Consider the following 18,804-nt stretch of genomic DNA (forward strand, 5'->3'; position numbering starts at 1 on the left):
TATCAGCGTAAGAATAAGAGTACACATAGGTGCGTGTGTATACAGTCGTGGTCAAAGGTTTTGACAATGACACAAATATTGGTCTTCACAAAGTTCGCTGCTTCAGTGTTATGATATATTTTTGTCAGATGTTACTATGGTATACTGAAACATAATTACAAGCATTCCATAAGTGTCAAAGGCTTTTATTGACAATTACATTACGTTTATGCAAAGAGTCAATATTTGCAGTGTTGACCATTCTTTTTCAAGACCTCTGCAATCTGCCCTGGCATGCTGTCAATTAACTTCTGGGCCACATCCTGACTGATGGCAGCCCATTCTTGCATAATTAATGCTTGGAGTTTGTCAGAATTTGTGGGTTTTTGTTTGTCCACCCGCCTCTTGAGGATCGACCACAAGTTCTCAATGGGATTAAGGTCTGGGGAGCTTCCTGGCCATGGACCCAAACTTTCAATGTTTTGTTCCCCGAGCCACTTAGTTATCACTTTTGCCTTATGGCAAGGTGCTCCATCATGCTGGAAAAGGCATTGGTCGTCACCAAACTGTTCTTGGATGGTTGGGAGAAGTTGCTCTCGGAGGATGTGTTGGTACCATTCTTAATTCATGGCTGTGTTCTTAGGCAAAATTGTGAGTGAGCCCACTCCCTTGGCTGAGAAGCAACCCCACACATGAATGGTCTCAGGATGCTTTACTGTTGGCATGACACAGGACTGATGGTAGCGCTCACCTTGTCTTCTCTAGACAAGGTGTTTTCCGGATGCCCCAAACAATCGGAAAGGGGATTCATCAGAGAAAATGACTTTACCCCAATCCTCAGCAGTCCAATCCCTGTACCTTTTGCAGAATATCAGTCTGTCCCGGATGTTTTTCCTGGAGAGAAGTGGCTTCTTTGCTGCCCTTCTTGACACCAGGCCATCCTCCAAAAGTCTTTTTTTTGTCATTTAGCAGACGCTCTTATCCAGAGCGACTTACAGTTAGTGAGTGCATACATTTTCATACTGGCCCCCCGTTGGAAACAAACCCACAACCCTGGCGTTGCAAGCGCCATGCTCTACCAACTGAGCTACAGGGGACTTCAGACTTTCTTGGGCACCCAAACACCTTCTTCACAACAATTGAACCTCTCACCTTGAAGTTCTTGATGATCCGATAAATGGTTGATTTAGGTGCAATCTTACTAGCAGCAATATCCTTGCCTGTGAAGCCCTTTTTGTGCAAAGCAATGATGACTGCACGTGTTTCCTTGCAGGTAACCATGGTTAACAGAGGAAGAACAATGATTTCAAGCACCACCCTCCTTTTAAAGCTTCCAGTCTGTTATTCTAACTCAATCAGCATGACAGAGTGATCTCCAGCCTTGTCCTCGTCAACACTCTCACCTGTGTTAACGAGAGAATCACTGACATGATGGCAGCTGGTCCTTTTGTGGCAGGGCTGAAATGCAGTGGAAAGGTTTTTTGGGGATTAAGTTCATTTTCATGGCAAAGAGGGACTTTGCAATTAATTGCAATTCATCTGATCACTCTTTATGACATTCTGGAGTATATGCAAATTGCCATCATCAAAACTGAGGCAGCAGACTTTGTGAAAATTAGTATTTGCGTAATTCTCAAAACTTTTGACCACGACTGTACATGTCTTTCTTTGGGTTCTAGCATTTGATTAATAAGCTTCAACACAAAATAATGTGAAGGACGTATTCAGGAAACGTACATTACACAGAACTATTGATGCACACAGAGTAGATTGAGTGGCCAAGTGAACTGACGAGTGTTTGACGACTCGCTTTCTGTCTTAAGGAGTCCTCTGCACACAATCTACAAGCCATGAACTTCTTCGGTCAACAGGACCATGTGTGTGGAAACTCCTTCGGCTTGTGACAACACACACACCCTCTGCATACTACACATGGCAAGCTGTGTCAATGTTTCCCCTCGTACTGAGAGGGTGTGAGTGCGCGAGTGTGTGTGACACAGGCGGCAGGTGGCACCTTAATTGGAGAGGACAGGCTCATAGTAATGGCAGGAACGTATTCAATGGAATGGTATCGAACACATGTTTTCCATGTGTTTGATACCATTCCATTAACTCCATTAACATTAATTATTATTAGCTGTCCTCCCCTCAGAAGCCTCCTGTGGTGTGTGAATATGTGCACGTGTGGGCTCCAATGACATACACACACACATACCATCTGTGATGCTGCCACCACTATATGTCACTGTTCTGTTTTGCATACTGACAGATAAGGCATGACTGATGAATGCTAACTGTAGCATATAACACTAAACGCAGTATTGTAACTATAAGTGCCTGGGTCAGGTTGGAACAGAATAACATACTGTACTTTCTTTACTCACATTGATTATGGTTCTTTGGCAACTCAAATCCACTCAAGCTCTACATATACTCAAATAAATAAAAATTGAAATAACACAAATTAAAATGTAAATACCTGGAGAGATTATGTTGGCTGTTATTTTAGTAAGGAAAAAGAAAAGCAATATATTTACAACAGAACCATCGCTATGCCTGCATGCTAGCAACCCTTAGGGCTCTATTCAATCTGTATCGCTGAAGCGTTACAGATTGCACGATATAAATGTAAAGGTAATTTCCAATTGAGCCGACATATGCAGCATTAACTGTGAATGCAATATCTGCTAATGTGGGAACATTGTCTTTGAATTTTCAATCATGCTGTAACGCTGAACTTCTGCGATACGGATTGAATAGAGCCCTTAATTTACGGTGATTTCTCAATATGACAAGCATCTGTAACCAGTGGTAACTCCCATCCTTACATTAGTATTGTGTTATTACAAAAATAAAAGTGAAGAACAATAACAATATATATATAACTGTAACTCAGAGCTGAAAGTCAGTGGCATTGAGTGAAAATACAAACATACTGTACTGGAATAAGGCAAGTAGATAAGATTCAATAGCACCTGACTTACACAAACACCCCCTTTCAAAATGGACGCCAGTTTACTAATGGGGAGGGGGGAGATGTACTCAGTGCAGTCGTAAACTGGGCGCCATTTGCTAGAGAAACGTTATGAAAATGTTAGTAAAGTGTTCTGCATGATCGAGCGTAGGGCCAGTTGATCTTATGGTTTGGTCTCTGGTGTGTGTGTGTGTGTCAGAGGAGGCTGGTGGGAGGAGCTATAGGAGGAGGGGCTCATTGTAATGGCTGGAATGGAATAAATGGAACGGTATCAAACATACAGAAAACACATACGACTCCGTTCCAATATTCCATTCCAGCCATTTCAATGAGCCTGTACTCCTATAGCTCCTCCCACCAGCCTCCTCTGACTGTGTGTGTGGGTTCTGTTCTTTCGTCGATCTCTCAGGGTGTTTTTGTTGTTCTGTTTCACAGTGTGTCTGTTCCTCTCCTCTCACACATGCAGTGAAATAGCACCATCCTTTGGTCAATAACACAAAGTCACGCCACAGACGGACGGACTGGGTGGGGTCAGGTGTTGTGGTGGGTGGTCAAGGGCCACAGAGAGGTCATGGGGTAGGGCCTATGTCCTCTTCATGCACACCTGGCAACGGCTAATGTTACTCCGGAGATTTCCTGCCTTTTGTGTGGTGGGCACGGGTTTCCTGGAACCAGACACAAGACAACATCAATCAACATCAATCAATCCCTCCATTCAATCACTCAGTCAATCAAACAAGACCATGTCAGAGCTCTGGTGGTGAGAGAGGGAAAGATAGAGAGGAAAAAGGGAGTTGTTGTCAGCTTACGTAAACATCTCGTCGTCCTCGATTGTGGCCAGCCAGAAGCTGTAGGAGTTGCCGTAGTAGTTGCAGGTTCCACGGCCGTGACACTCGATGAACGGAGCGCCACGGAACTCCTCTAGACAGGAGCCAGGAGAGGCCAGGGCCTGTCCAGAGCCCTCAGCACCTGCACTGGTGTGCTGCACAGAGACAGAGAGACATGGGGGGTTGAGGATATGGAAACAAAAACATGAATTGGTAAGTTCATCAAAGCAAGTACAGATACACTAGGTATGGTGTTGTTATATGAGTTGTGTTTCTCTCACCATGACAAAGGAGTAGCCAATCCAGAGTGAGTCCCAGCCATTGGGGCATGATGGGATCATGATGTTCTGACTGTGTACTGCTATCACCATGGCAGGAGCCTCACACACTGAACACCTGGAGGCATAGACTGAGGTCAATACACATTGACACTATACATAGACACACTCACACACATACCCTAGGTGAGTACACAAACATATACTGCCATCATCAATGCAAGGGCCAAATGCACCACATGTAGAAACAAAAAGGAACCCACACCCACACACCTGCTGATGAAGGGCTTGATGCTCTGGCCGGTTATAGGGGCCATGTTCATTGGCATGGGCTCAGGGGAGGTGAGCCAATAGGAGTAGTCGTTACGGGAGGCAAAGTTACAGACGTTGTTGATGTTACAGAAGAGGAAGGGCATGGGACTGAACTTCCTCAGACAGCTACCAGCCGTACCTACACACAGAGACATACACACAAGTAGTTTAGTGTGATGCTGATCTGAATCACAAGATAGATACAAGATAGTCTCATCTACAGTACCTCCCCTCCCATCTCTCTCTATCCCCCTCTCCCTCCCTCTCTCTTACCCAGGTCCTGCCCGTGGGAGCGCTCGTTGCCCTGGACGTAGAGTAGGGAATATCCATCATAGATCACCGACGTTCCCTCGGGACACTGTGGAACCTCCACCGATTGGCTGTGCCTGGTTACCAGGAAACCGTGTTCCATCGAGGAGGGGCCAGGAGGACCCACCTGACCCGGAACACCGTCAGGTCCTGGGGGTCCAGGGTACCCTCTGGGTCCTATAGGTAGAAGGGTCAAAGGTCAAAGATAAAGGTCAGGGTCAAATGGCATGTTAGCGCCCAATCTGAGAATAACCCCCAGATATAAATAGTACATCTAGAATGATCACAGATATTATTCTATTCTACATGCAGTGTAGTGACCTTTTAGTGTGGCTATTAACTGGACAAAGGGGTCTCTCACCTGAGGGACCAAGAAGGCCTGGTTCTCCCTTGGCTCCGGGGAGACCATTAAACCCAGGGTTCCCCTCATCACCTTTAATACCCTGAATACCTGTCACACCTGGGAGACAGAGAGGGAGGAGAGAGAAAGATAATGGATGAATGAGAGTGGTGCAATATTATGGGGTGATCAGAGCTGATGTTTGGTCATAATAAATTGGCTCATTGTATATAGGATGGTTTGAAATCTCACCTTGCTGTCCTTTCAGCCCAGGGATACCTGAGGGCCCCACAGGCCCCTGAGGGCCCTGATTACCAGGGAAGCCCATGTCTCCTTTGTTGAAGGTGTGGGGGCCAGGAGGACCAGGGGGACCATCATTACCTGAAACAAGGAAGGGAAGGAAGGATGATTAATACCATATAATGTAATCAATCATAAACAAACATCAGAATCCATATACTAATATTCAGGGCATAACATTTGCACAGTAATAATGTAGGTGTTCGATGCTATAGAAGCTCAGGAGAGATTTTCACAAAGAAACAAGCACTAAGTGATTTGGTTTAATGGCTGTTATGTTGCTCTTCCTTTCACCTTTGTCTCCTGGGAATCCTCTGTCCCCCAGCTCTCCTTTGAATCCAACCACTCCGAATTCACCCTTTGTCCCTGCAGGAGAGAGGAGATTTAGCCACAAAACCAACAGAACCACAGACTCATAGACACACTGTGTACAGGCACAAAGAAACTGTGTACACCATCTAAATCAGCTGCACCACTCACCTGGGAAACCAGGCACTCCCTGCAGTCCCATCTCTCCCTTCAGTCCATCAACACCTGGAAGGCCAGCTTGACCCTGTAACACACACACCAGTCAAATGGTGGACACCTTTCATGATAAACAGACTAAACTGACATCACACATGGGTCAGTCAGTAAGCAACAGGAGGTGACCTACAGAAAGTCCAGGGTATCCTCGTTCTCCCTTGAAGCCCTGCTCCCCCTGTACTCCTGGTTCACCCTGGTCTCCCTTGTCTCCCTTCCCACCCACGCTGCCTGGAACACCAGCAGGACCTGGAGCACCACTGTTACCTGAGATGGGGATGAGAAGAGGAGGCGAATGAGAGGGTGGTCATATGTATCAGAATGTACATTACAGCAGGACTCAGGTGTGTGGCATACAGTACCTGGTTCTCCAGGCTTTCCTGGCACTCCTTGGTTTCCTTTGGGCCCCTCCATGGCGTGTCCTGGGAGACCCCGGTCGCCTGGCTGGCCCTGGGAGCCCTCAAAGCCTGGCGTACCCTTGTCTCCCCTGGTCCCTGGGATACCCGGGATACCTGGAGAGCCTGGGAAACCTGGACTGCCCTTGTCACCTTTATCCCCAGATGACCCTGGTGTCCCTGAGAAGCCCCTGCCGGGTAAACCTGTAGGAGAAACACAGAGAACAGAGTGGATCAAACTCTAAGCCATGACTGGAAACACTTCACCTGCCTGTGCTGTTTGTTAACGGTCCACAGTGCATGAGTTGATATGGAGACATAGTCAAATGTGGGGCTTATAATAGAAATATAGCACAGATCATAAAACCATGTGGCTTACAAGTGGTTTATAGGCTGATAAACACACCTGATCATATTAAAGGTCAGGAGAGGTGACTCACCTGTGTCTCCTCTCTCTCCTGATGATCCAGGTATGCCGTCCACTCCTGATGCTCCTTTCTCTCCGGTTGTACCTGGGGGACCCTGCAGACCAGGCTCACCTAGGAAACAATACAGTTACCTGAGTGTCTCTCTACACGCTGGGGTACAGTAGCTACAGCATGTACACTTGGGCAATTATTCAGGGGTAAGCTTCTTGACTAGCTGTCATATTGTACTGAAAGGAACCTGGGGCATTGTTACTGTATTCCATCTGTTAGAGTACTTACCTGGTCGACCTGTTTGACCTGGCTCTCCTGGTGACCCGGGAAGCCCACCAATACCCTTCTCTCCTGGCTGACCTGGCTGACCTGCACATTACAACACACACCTGGGTTTATAGAGGTTGCCAATCAACAAGACACTTCTCTGGGTTTGTGAGATGATTAAAAATGTACCAAATAATGCATTCTAGTGCTCTTCCCTATGCCAAAATGTATTCTAGTCTTGTATTTTTAACCCAAAATAAAATCAATCAACTAATCAATCAGTCAGGTCGAACAGGAGTAGTTGTGGTCATGGAGACCGGAGCCTCACCTTGGTAACCGATGTGTCCGGTGTCTCCCTTGATTCCTGATGTTCCTGGCATCCCGGGCACCCCCATTCCTCCCTTCTGACCCTTCTCTCCTGCGTTACCAGGGAAACCAGGCAGACCCGACTGACCCTGAGAGAGAGAGAGAAAGAGAGAGGCATGGAGAGATACAGGGAGGGGGGAAACGAGAGGAAAATAAGAGCATATAAAGATTGATTGAGAGAAAAAGACAGACGATTAGTGGCATCTCTGTAATGACAAAAATGTATGTACTGTAGCGACACACAAACAATGAGTGGTAGTAAGTAGCTTACCTTCTCTCCAGGGGGTCCTGGTACTCCGACACCTGGCAGACCGGTTTTTCCCTTGTCTCCCTTCACCCCCTCTGTACCCCTGAACCCTGGATGACCCGGTGTGCCCACAATGCCTTTATCACCCTTCGGACCTACAGAGCCTGTGGAACCATACAGGAGAACCCAGTTAGAACCAGTTTAACCAGAACTGAAGCACATCAAGACCAGTAGGCCAGTTAGCATACCTTAGCCTTAGACTTGACACTTCTACAATTGCTAACTGGCTTACAAACATTAAAATATCCCTAGCTCAAATACAGATGATTCTTGCACGTAGCAAACAGATCTGAGTGGATGTTCTATTTAAAGACTGATGTCAGTTCTTGTCAGTGAGTGGATTGTGTGTTTTTTTCTTACCTGGATATCCCATTTCACCAATGCCTCCTTTATTTCCAGGATAACCAATACTGCCGGGCTCTCCAGGAACACCTATGTCTCCTTTCACACCTGAGAAACAAGAATCATACAGTGTCTGAAAGAGAATGTAATTTTATCATCATCACATTGACTGTGTCCCAATACCCATACTAGTATACTACAGTGCCTTCAGAAAGTATTCATACCCCTTGACTTATTCCATATTTTGTTGTGTTACTGCCTGAATTCAAAATTATTTTTAAAAGAAATTCCCCTCACCCATTTACACACAATACCCCATAATGACAAAGTGAGAATGTTTCTATTAATTTTAGCAAATGTATTTAAAATTAAATACATACATATCTCATTTACATAAGTATTAACACCTGTCAATACTTTGTATAAGCATCTTTGGCGGCAATTACAGCTTTGAGTCGTCTTGGGTATGTCTGTATCAGCTTTGCACATCTGATTTGGGGATTTTCTCCCATTCTTACTTCCAGAAGAGTTCCCACATATGCTGAGCACTTGTTGGCTGCTTTTCCTTCACTCTGCGGTCCAACTCATCCCAAACCATCTCAATTGGGTTGAGGTCGGGTGATTGTGGAGGCCAGGTCATCTGATGCAGCACTCCATCACTCTCCAAATGATAGTCCCACTAAGCGCACACCAGATGGGATGGCGTATCGCTGCAGTATGCTGTGGTAGCCATGCTGGTTAAGTGTGCCTTGAATTCTAAATAAATCACAGACAGTGTCACCAGCAAAGCACCCCCACACCATCACACCTCCTACTCCATGATTCACGGTGAGAACCACACATGTGGAGATCATCCGTTCACCTACTCTGCGTCTCACAAAGACACGGCGGTTGGAACAAAAATCTCACATTTGGACTCATCAGACCAAAGGACAGATTTCCACCAGTCTAATGTCCATTGCTCATGCTTCTTGGCTCAAGCAAGTCTCTTCTTCATATTGGTGTCCTTTAGTAGTGGTTTCTTTGCAACAATTCGACCATGAAGGCCTGATTCACGCAGTCTCCTCTGAACAGTTGATGTTAAGATGTGTCTGTTACTTGAACTCTGTGAAGCATTTATTTGGGCTGCAATCTGAGGTGCAGTTAACTCTAATGAACTTATCCTCTGCAGCAGACGTAACTTTGAGTCTTCTTTCCTGTGGGGGTCCTCATGAGAGCCAGTTTCATCATAGCGCATGATGGTGTTTGCAACTGCACATTCCAGGTGACTAGCTCATGAAGCTGGTTGAGAGAATGCCAAGAGTGTGCAAAGCTGTCATCAGGGCAAAGGGTGGCTTTCTTACTTACTACATGATTCCATATGTGTTATTTCATAGTTTTGATGTCTTCACTATTATTCTACAATGTAGAAAATAGTAAAAATAAAGAAAAACCCTGGAATTAGTAGGTGTGTCCAAACTTTTGACTGGTACTGTATGTACATGAAATATTTATGTATTTCATTTTCAATAGATTTGCTGAAATGTCTAAAAACCTGTTTTCACTGTCATTATGGGGTATTGTGTGTAGATGGGTAAGACATTATTTTTAATCCATTTTGAATTCAGGCTGTAACACAACAAAATGTGGAATAAGTCAAGGGGTATGAATTGTTTCCGAAGGCACTGTATATATTGTGCAAGACCAATACATACTTTCACACTAGGTAGCATACAATTTTAGACCATTCCCGATAAACCGAGGGGTGGGGCGAAGCCTACACAGGTGACTTACCTGGCTGACCAGGTGTACCGGGCTCGCCATCCTTTCCTGGCATACCAGGTACTCCGGGCTGTCCTGGATAACCCTTCTCTCCCGTGTATCCAGGGTCACCTAATGAGAAAAAGTGGGATTTAGCATACCTAAACAATTCACAGTGACTTTGAAAAATACCATTTGAACTAATCATCTGACACAGACATTCAGTGCAGTAGGATGGGGCATGTTCATGTTGTATACCTGGGTCGCCGAGGTCTCCTTTCTCTCCCTTCATGTGCTCCATGTCCACATCAGTCATGTTTCCAGCAGGGCCCTGCAGACCTGGCTCTCCCCTCTCTCCTTTGGGTCCAAGCTCACCGAACTCCCCCCTTGGCCCAGAGATACCAGGGTCACCTGAGAGAAAGAGATGAGTGTTGAGACATGCAATGGGTATTCTAGTAGTACAGCGGCATAAGTGCAGAGGCTGCATTTCTACTGTCTCACCTCTCAGTCCTGGACTTCCAGGGTTCCCAGCAGGACCCTGATATCCTGGTGTTCCGGGTGTTCCCATGACTCCCATCTCTCCCTTGGGACCTGGGAAACACACACACATCAACAAATACATGAAAATGGAATGGAAAAAGATCTGAATATTGAAGATCAGAGCTTACAAAGTATTGAAGGTCAAAGCTTCTCAATTTCACCAAATGCTCATTCAATTCAACAGCAATCAACCAAGACCAGTCCAGTCAATGAGTGTCAATGTCCTTCCAGTTACATCAGACCTCCTACACAGTTCTGAGGCCTGTAAGTCTCACCTGCCCCCCCAGGCAATCCATCTCTGCCGGCGGGGCCTGGTCGTCCTGTCAACCCTTTGGAACCAGAAAGTCCAGGGAATCCTGAGCCTCCCTTCTCTCCCTGAGGGCCGGGCATGTCCAGACCAGGAGAGCCAGGGAAACCCTTATCACCCTTCACACCGTCACGACCGAAGAGGCCTGACTCTCCAGGGGGTCCCATGGGTCCAGGGGCACCAGGTTCTCCTGCTCCAGGGGGTCCAGGGGGTCCAGTGCCACCATGCTGACCAGGGAGGCCGGGGTCACCTTTAATGCCCTGAGCTCCAGGTGGTCCTGTGTGTCCCTCTTGTCCGGGAATACCAGGTAGACCAAGGTTGCCTTTCTCTCCAGGAAAACCTGTCACTCCGGCAGGACCCTGAGCACCTTTAGGTCCAGGTAGACCCCGACCTGGCTCACCCTAGAAAGGACAGTAGAAGATTGGTTGATTGGTTGGTTGTGGAGTTTGAAACAACAGGAAGTGAAGCAACGACATACAAATAGAAAACACACACCTTTGGACCAGGTGTGCCTGATATTCCAGAGAAACCATCCTGTCCAGGTCTTCCAGGCTCTCCTGGCAACCCAGTGGCTCCTGGAGCTCCAGAATATCCTTTAGGCCCAGGTGGTCCTGGGAATCCGATGCCAGGTACACCTGCGTCACCTTTCTGTCCTGGGAATCCTGGCATTCCAGGGTCTCCATGAGGTCCTCTGTCACCTGGGTAGGGATGGAGAAGATGTTCATTATGAGCTGTGCAGGACCATGCAGGACCATAGCCTACCATAAGCTATACATATAAACACTAAGCTGATCCTCACCTTGTAGTCCAGGTCTGCCAGATTCTCCTCGAGGTCCAGGGGTGCCCTGGGGTCCAGGTGAACTCACACCTTTTCCTGGTTCACCTTTCAGTCCTGACACATAGGGAGAGAGCAGATACACATGGTCATTGGCTCCTTATACCTAAATGTATGTATGTGTGTGTGTGTGTGTGTGTGTGTGTGTGTGTGTGTGTGTGTGTGTGTGTGTGTGTGTGTGTATATATATATATATATATATATATGTGTTTAGCTGCATCAATAGCTTCATCTGTAGTTGCACACCCACCTGGTTGTCCAGGGATTCCAGGTTGGCCTGCTTGGCCAGATGTACCCTTCTCTCCAGGCTCCCCCGGCCGGCCAAACCCTGGTACACCAGGAGGACCCCTCTCTCCTTGGGGTCCAGTGATCCCAGGGTCCCCATCCAGACCACGGTCCCCCTTGATGCCATCTCGGGCCTGTAGGCAGAGATCAGCGATAGAGAGGGATGAGTGACTACATCACTGCATGAGCGTAGATGCTGCAATCCTTAAAGTAATGGCTGAAACACACACATGCATGTGTGCACACACTTACAGGTTCTCCTTTGGGTCCGGGCAGGCCTGGTAGTCCAGCTTTCCCTGGCAGTCCATCCACACCTGGGAGTCCTCGTGTGCCCACGAAGCCAGACCCTCCTTTGTCACCCTTCAGCCCTGGAGCCACGTAGATGTCCCCAGGCTCACCATGGGCTCCTGGAGCACCTATCAACCCAGGAGTACCGGAATTACCCTGGGGAGAGGAGAAGAGACAGCAGGATCAATCAACAATGTATTTGATTAGAAAACTACTGGACAAACATACATAGTAATGACGTGTTAATATTGTACTATAAATTGTGCCTTCCTGTATTCTACTTATGCTAAAATGTTTATTATATTCTACTGAGCCATTTACTTTATGTTCTTATTCTTATCTTGTATTGTTTCTTATTGTTGTTGCATTGTAGAGAAGGTACCTGGAAGTCAGCATTTCGGACGGTGTATCCTGTACATACGACTAATAAAACTTGAAATGTGAATGTCCTCTGACTACTTGTTACACACAAATAAGGATCTTGATCTTCATGGAGCTATAGTGATGCAACATGTCCACCGTAATGGTCTTTATCATGTTCTATTAGAGGAATGAGTAATGTGATGAAGATAACTCACAGGGCTTCCATCAGGCCCAGTAGGTCCAGGCAGTCCCTTGTCTCCTTTACTCCCTGCTGCTCCAGGGTATCCTACAGGAGACGAACCACACCTCTCAATCAAACACAACAACACCATCTCATAGGAAACAGTGTGGAGTCAGATTAATATAGGCCCTAGGGTCAGGATCCTAACCTGAGACACAGGCTGAAGATGTGGAACTCAATCTTAGTGCCAATCACTCATTGAAATCAATGGCAACAAAGGTTTCAGTTCTGTGTATGTAATCTCAATTTATGATTCAGCCAATAGTGTGGGTCACCTCACCTTGCAGTCCTTTAGGCCCCTGGGGACCGGGGAGTCCAGGGGGGCCGAAGGCTTCACATTGCACACACGTGTCTCCCTGATCACCTGGAGGTACAACGCAATACAAGTTCACAGTAGAGAAACAACAGGTAGGTGACCGCGTGGGATAAGATGGATGTCTCGCTAACAAAGTCAACTTCTCAACTGCACTATATGAAATCCCCAGGTCCCACCATCTCCTCTCCCTCCCTTCCTTACCTTTCTGTCCCAACTCCCCCTGTAGTCCGGGTGGGCCGGGGGACCCGGGTGGTCCCTTCTCAAGGGCTGGATCACATGGCTCATCACCTATACAGATAGCACAACACACACACACACACAGAGAGGTGGTAAAAGTGAGAGATGTCAGGCAACACTGAGGCACCTAAAACACTCAGGTGCTATATGCAGGGACGGCTTGTTCAATAGGGCGATATGGGCGACGCACTGCCAAACGGGAAAAGGAAGGGATTTTTTTTCTAATCAATTATTTAAAAAAAAGAAAAATATATATATATTTTTTTTTTAAATAAATTTATAAAAAATTATATCACGGCAACAGCAGTTATCAGTGTTCACGTCTGATCTGACAGCCACTAAATGTCAAATCAGGCTAAAGTCGTGCTTCAAATGGCCCCGCCCGTTTTTTGGGCGATTTCAGTCAGGTTGAAAATCGCCCAGAAGTCTCTCATAGCCTGTCATGTAAAATCTATTTTTTTCACATTTCAAAGCTTTCAATACATTCTCTATGGGTGTCTGTGGGCTTGCACTTACGCGCTTTCGTCATACATAACGTAACCACGAATGAACGTAACTAAGAAAAGACCAGGTAGCAGCCTCAATCAATTCACTACTACTATCAAAATGGCTAGGCTTCAGTCCAACTCGATTGTGTCTTTGAAAGAAGTTCCTTTTTGTCGGCGAACAAATTAAGATAAATTGGCAACGAAACAATTAGGACCTCCCAGACCAAATTTAATAATTCAACAGGTTTCTACTAAAGGCGGAAAGTCCTACACCCGAGGATTTTCCAAAAATTGGTACGAACGAAAAAAGACATTGCCACTCACTCAACTGGATGACGAGGGATACAGGCTAGCTGTCCGCCGCCACAACGATGAGGTTAGTGTTGATAATCACAAGTTTACTGGATGTGGATATGGTGTAATAAAGGCAGTTTATTCAGAGGTAAATATATCTGGAATCGCGTTCACGGACCCGTTCGTCAAACTCTTAGGGAGCTATAAATTAAGCCCCATTACTTACCATATCAGATAAGAGAAATTGCTGCAGCTACATATATTTTACATCCTGGCCCTACATAGTTCACTATTTGCATCACTTACCAAAATATTACATGTGGTCATATATGCTTGGAAAGTGGAGATGCCATAGAACGTCAAAAAAGTAAACATTGCTGGAGACACATTGTCGTTTTGGAGAAGACATCGCGTTTGCTAGCGAAGAGATTTGTTGTGGCAAATGAACTTGGCCTGGGAATTGCCAGGAACCTCACGATAAGATATATGCATCAGCATTGCGAGTCTCATGATTCTATACGTATTGCGATTCGATACTGTGATTTTATTGCGCACCATATGTCTGTTGCAGAGGGATCAGAAAGCCATGAGAACGAGTTTTGATCAGTCATGGAAATAAAAGTGCTGAAAACTAATTGGCTCCCAATGTGAAAAGATTGAGAACAAGCTATGAAGGAACAATAATGGTGTTTTGGTGCAGGTACAGCCAACTAGCGCTAAAATATTGCGATATTGTCAATACAGTATATCGTAAAGTATCACTATGTAACTCGATTTCTTTCACCCCAATCCCTCAAATTAACGGTAAATAACTGAATTGTTTGCCCCACATTTAGCTAAGATGATTAGCTAGCCAGCTAAAATGTTTTATTTAGTTAGCAGTCGCATCTACAATAGTTTACTGTCAATAACATGTCTCCAAAAATGACGTGGTGTCTCCAATTGTGTTGACATTTTACAATTGCAATGCGCATCCATGAGTATCCACTTTCTGTAGCTCAGCTGGTAGAGCATGGTGCTTGTAACGCCAAGGTAGTGGGTTCGATCCCCGGGACCACCCATACACAAAAATGTATGCACGCATGACTGTAAGTCGCTTTGGATAAAAGCGTCTGCTAAATGGCATATTATTATTATTATTATTATTATCTGAAGAGAGCCCCGAAACATTGTGTGCAGACATTTTATGCAATAAATGAAGTAGGTTCAATCTAGTAGTTCTGATCTTCTGATTGGTCCTGATGAGTTGGGCGAGGTCACCTCCAGGCTACTGTCACTGTTGCATTGGCTCTGAGTCGGGTTCTCTGTCTTCAAATGTTCAGCCTAAGAGAGGGGATTTTTGTGTGTGTGTGTGTGTGTGTGTTTAACAGTGATGATGTGTGTGTGTGTGTGTGTGTGTTTAACAGTGATGATGTGTGTGTGTGTGTGTTTGTGTGTGTGTGTGTCCTCAGAGCAAGAACTCGTGAGTTGGAAGAACTGAGAGGCCTATGGCGTGGGTGTTGTCCTTGGCCACCTGCTGACAAGGCTGACAAGATAGGACCCTTTTGTCCATTGTTATTGGATAGGAACAGAACTTATAACCAGCTCCTGACCTAAATAGATCTTAGCACAACATTTTACTCAACATATCATATTCCATATTCACTATAACAAATATATTTACTACGACATTAGCAAGAACCGCCACATCCTCAGCCGGCTAATCCAGTGTGTGAAGTTTTGCGGAGTGTTTGAGTTAGCTTTGCGAGGCAAAGATGAAACTGAGGGCTCCACCAACCCTGGTAAGCCAACACTTTTGAGATCAGTCAATAAATGCTTCTGGTATTGACTTATATGCTGCCCCTGTCTTCATGTTGTTGCTGGACATATCTTTTTTTTAAATGTGTGTAGGTCACCTAAATCATCAGAAAAATTGCCCCTCCTGAGAATTTTTTCAGGAGCCGCCACTGGCTATATGTATAATCAGCTACAATACTCCAGAATGACAAAGGTCACACTATGAATGTGTAAAGTGCACCTACCAGGAGGTCCGGGAGGACCAGGGGGTCCGATGAATCCATCTTGTCCAGGCTTTCCTCTGAGAGACTCCCCGTCTGCACCCCTGTCTCCCTTCTGACCGATCTCTCCTGGTTGGCCCTTCTCTCCGGGAGGTCCTTCAATATGCCTGCCTAAGATACACCACAGAGGAGGCACACAGTAAGGTATGGGGATGTCAACTAACACACTACATGACAGAGAGGATGTAAAATATGACCAAGTTTCAAAGAATGGGTAACTGATCACTTGATGGTCGAAGTGTGTGTTTTTGTTCTCTTACCTGGTGGACCAAGATCTCCTTGAAGACCAGGGAAACCTTTCATACAGAGGAAAAGGTGAGAGTTGGTGGTACATAAGGCCTACATATAACCTTAGTGTGCATTCTTCTATGGATGCTGGTGTGATAACCTAAACAGTGTAGTTTTATAAAAGGGTGGTGGTGGGGTGTGTGTGTACTGTACCTCTTTCTCCTTGTAAGCCCGGGAGACCAGGGGGGCCGGGAGCCCCAGGAGCACCATCAACCTTACAATCACAGAAAACAAAATCTTTGAACTTATACAAATACAAAATGTTCATCCCCCTGCATACAAGACTCAAAAAATACTACACTTCTCAAGAATAATGCTGATGCTCAGCACTCAGTTGGTCTCATTTCACTTTCAATGACTGTATGGCGACATCTGGTTGTAATAAAATAGAATTGCACCTAAATGTACAAGAGTTAGATTGAGGTGCTGAGAGCAATAAGCAAGACTACAGAGAGAATACAGCAGTGGTTCCTAAGCTAGGGCACGACTGATATGAAAATGGGGACGTGGGAGAATTTCCAATATCCTGGTAAAAAAAAGTATATATATATTATAATATCGTCTTTGTCTCTCAAAATCATTGTAATGTGGTTAACCTTAAAAATGAAAATTATTAAAATCTAAAAGTTAAAATTCAACCAGAGAGCGCCCTTAGATTGTGGGAGAAGGACGCACTTCACCGTTGCACTTGAATCATTCCCACGGTGAATGGCTAAGCCTGCTACGCTATGAAACCACACACTATTGAAGAGATTTTTATATTACCGGCCGCAATTGATATGGTGACAACAATGTGTGGGGAGGCAGAGGAACAGAAACTCACATCAATACCTTTGTAAGATAACATTGTGAAACTAAGAATTTATCCTCGCAATCAAGCTAGCAATCCAGACGAAACTGACTGAATGACTCAAACTCCCCAACATATACTCTCCAAATGGACATTAGCTGTGAGGGCCGAGATGCCCATGCATTGACTTTTGATCGCTACATGTCGGGGAATGCTATTCACGAGGACATATTGTTCTGTCTCAGCGATGTTCAGTATGCTGCGAGGCTATAGTGACGAAAAAGTGATTTCATGGGATCGAATGGTGGGCTTATGCACAGATGGGGCTCCATCTATCACAGGACGGCGGGCAGGCCTCTGTCATGCTCTGATCCCATATCTCCATATAGTGGGTGCATCATACAATGCATCCATATGGCAGAGGGAGACACATTCATAGCTAGAGTGCAATGTTCTATTTCACACCAAGGCTTGGTGGTTATCGAGGGGGAGTGTTGGAAAGATTTTTCAAATTGAGAGAGGAACTGTTGTCATTCGCAATGGATGTAAAAAAAAAAACTGACTTTGATGTCTTTCTGTGTAATGAAAATAAAATGTGTATCCTTGCCTATGTAACGACATGCAGTACTTGGGAAACTGAACGAGCTGAATGCAAGCATGCAGAGGAAATACCAACAAATTCTACAGATGAGTGACCGACTCAGCGAAATCCGTTTGACTGTGATCTTGGCTCAGTTGACATGCCGGTAAGTGAAATCGAACAGTGCGCACCTCATCTCTCCTGTCACATCCAATCTAGCTATCATGTGACCGAATGCTGCAGACAATGCATTCACGGGTCACTATGGAGGAGTTTTGGTTCCTGACTCAAAGGGAATACTGTGCCATCTCCCTCTGAGCATTAAAACTCATGGTACGCTGATTCAGTGCTCTCGTCTGCATTAAAAACAAATATCGATCCAGGTTGGATGTGACAGGAGAGATGAGGTGCGCACTGTTGACCACGCCCCCTGACTTTGAGAAGCTCCTATGCGACATGCACAAGCACACCCATCTCATTAGTGGTGGTGAGATAAGAGAAAATGTGTCAGACTAATTTGCAATTGACTGTCATAGCCCCACATTAAAAGTATATGATGTTGAGTTGAGAATACAATCAGAAATACTGTTAGAATGTTTTACAATTGACTGCCATAGCCCCAATAACATCATTTGTTTTCACATGGTTGGGGTCATGAGCATTTTCAGATATCAAAATGAGGTTGTGGGCCAAAAAAGTTTGGGAACCCCTGGACTATACAGTATGCAGAGACAGTACTTACATATCCTGGAGGTCCTTTCTCTCCTTTTTCACCCTAGAACACAAAGAGACGTCCATTTTATTATCCTCAGAACTGAAAGGTAACTCAGAGATCATTTCTAATAAGCATTTGACAGGTGTGTACAGGTATTGACTGGTACAGAATAAATGGTTGTTTAGTTACCGGTGTTCCATGGTATCCAGGGCCGCCAGGAAAGCCTCTCTCTCCCTGTATGACAACAGGCACATCACAATGATCAGGACAAAGACATCAAACACAACTGAACTACTGAGACAAAACCACAAGAGAGAGCGAGAGAAAGACAGAGACACAGACATAATGAGAGAGAGAGAGAGAGAGAGAAATATAAGAGGGGGGAGTGAGAGACAGTGAGAGAGAGAGAGAGAGAGAGAGAGAGAGAGAGAGAGAGAGAGAGAGAGAGAGAGATAAGAGGGGAGAGTGAGAGACAGTGAGAAAGTAGCTTAGGTGTATACGTG

At 45.4% G+C, this 18,804-nt stretch overlaps 1 protein-coding gene across 1 annotated transcript in view; it reads right to left on the reverse strand.

The window, feature by feature from the left end:
* Positions 1 to 3,261: 3,261 nt before the first annotated feature.
* The window catches only part of LOC311129635 (uncharacterized protein), a 79,813-nt gene continuing 64,270 nt past the window's right edge, over positions 3,262 to 18,804 (reverse strand). The window contains exons 17-48 of the mRNA XM_084161984.1: positions 18,491 to 18,535; positions 18,329 to 18,361; positions 16,370 to 16,430; positions 16,189 to 16,224; positions 15,893 to 16,039; positions 13,054 to 13,140; positions 12,817 to 12,900; positions 12,511 to 12,581; positions 11,897 to 12,088; positions 11,610 to 11,778; positions 11,324 to 11,416; positions 11,020 to 11,222; positions 10,493 to 10,925; positions 10,179 to 10,268; positions 9,936 to 10,088; positions 9,711 to 9,809; positions 7,956 to 8,045; positions 7,560 to 7,699; positions 7,251 to 7,377; positions 6,944 to 7,024; positions 6,677 to 6,775; positions 6,204 to 6,440; positions 5,975 to 6,108; positions 5,800 to 5,872; positions 5,614 to 5,685; positions 5,272 to 5,400; positions 5,041 to 5,139; positions 4,644 to 4,856; positions 4,332 to 4,509; positions 4,062 to 4,176; positions 3,763 to 3,935; positions 3,262 to 3,618 (exon numbers count right to left, since the gene is read on the reverse strand). Coding sequence (XP_084018110.1) covers positions 3,537 to 3,618; positions 3,763 to 3,935; positions 4,062 to 4,176; positions 4,332 to 4,509; positions 4,644 to 4,856; positions 5,041 to 5,139; positions 5,272 to 5,400; positions 5,614 to 5,685; positions 5,800 to 5,872; positions 5,975 to 6,108; positions 6,204 to 6,440; positions 6,677 to 6,775; positions 6,944 to 7,024; positions 7,251 to 7,377; positions 7,560 to 7,699; positions 7,956 to 8,045; positions 9,711 to 9,809; positions 9,936 to 10,088; positions 10,179 to 10,268; positions 10,493 to 10,925; positions 11,020 to 11,222; positions 11,324 to 11,416; positions 11,610 to 11,778; positions 11,897 to 12,088; positions 12,511 to 12,581; positions 12,817 to 12,900; positions 13,054 to 13,140; positions 15,893 to 16,039; positions 16,189 to 16,224; positions 16,370 to 16,430; positions 18,329 to 18,361; positions 18,491 to 18,535 — 4,038 coding nt within the window. The 3' untranslated portion in view covers positions 3,262 to 3,536. The remainder of the gene's footprint in view (positions 3,619 to 3,762; positions 3,936 to 4,061; positions 4,177 to 4,331; positions 4,510 to 4,643; positions 4,857 to 5,040; positions 5,140 to 5,271; positions 5,401 to 5,613; positions 5,686 to 5,799; positions 5,873 to 5,974; positions 6,109 to 6,203; positions 6,441 to 6,676; positions 6,776 to 6,943; positions 7,025 to 7,250; positions 7,378 to 7,559; positions 7,700 to 7,955; positions 8,046 to 9,710; positions 9,810 to 9,935; positions 10,089 to 10,178; positions 10,269 to 10,492; positions 10,926 to 11,019; positions 11,223 to 11,323; positions 11,417 to 11,609; positions 11,779 to 11,896; positions 12,089 to 12,510; positions 12,582 to 12,816; positions 12,901 to 13,053; positions 13,141 to 15,892; positions 16,040 to 16,188; positions 16,225 to 16,369; positions 16,431 to 18,328; positions 18,362 to 18,490; positions 18,536 to 18,804) is intronic.

Source organism: Coregonus lavaretus (assembly GCF_964263955.1).
Source record: "Coregonus lavaretus genome assembly, chromosome: 5".
Lineage (NCBI taxonomy): Eukaryota > Metazoa > Chordata > Actinopteri > Salmoniformes > Salmonidae > Coregonus > Coregonus lavaretus.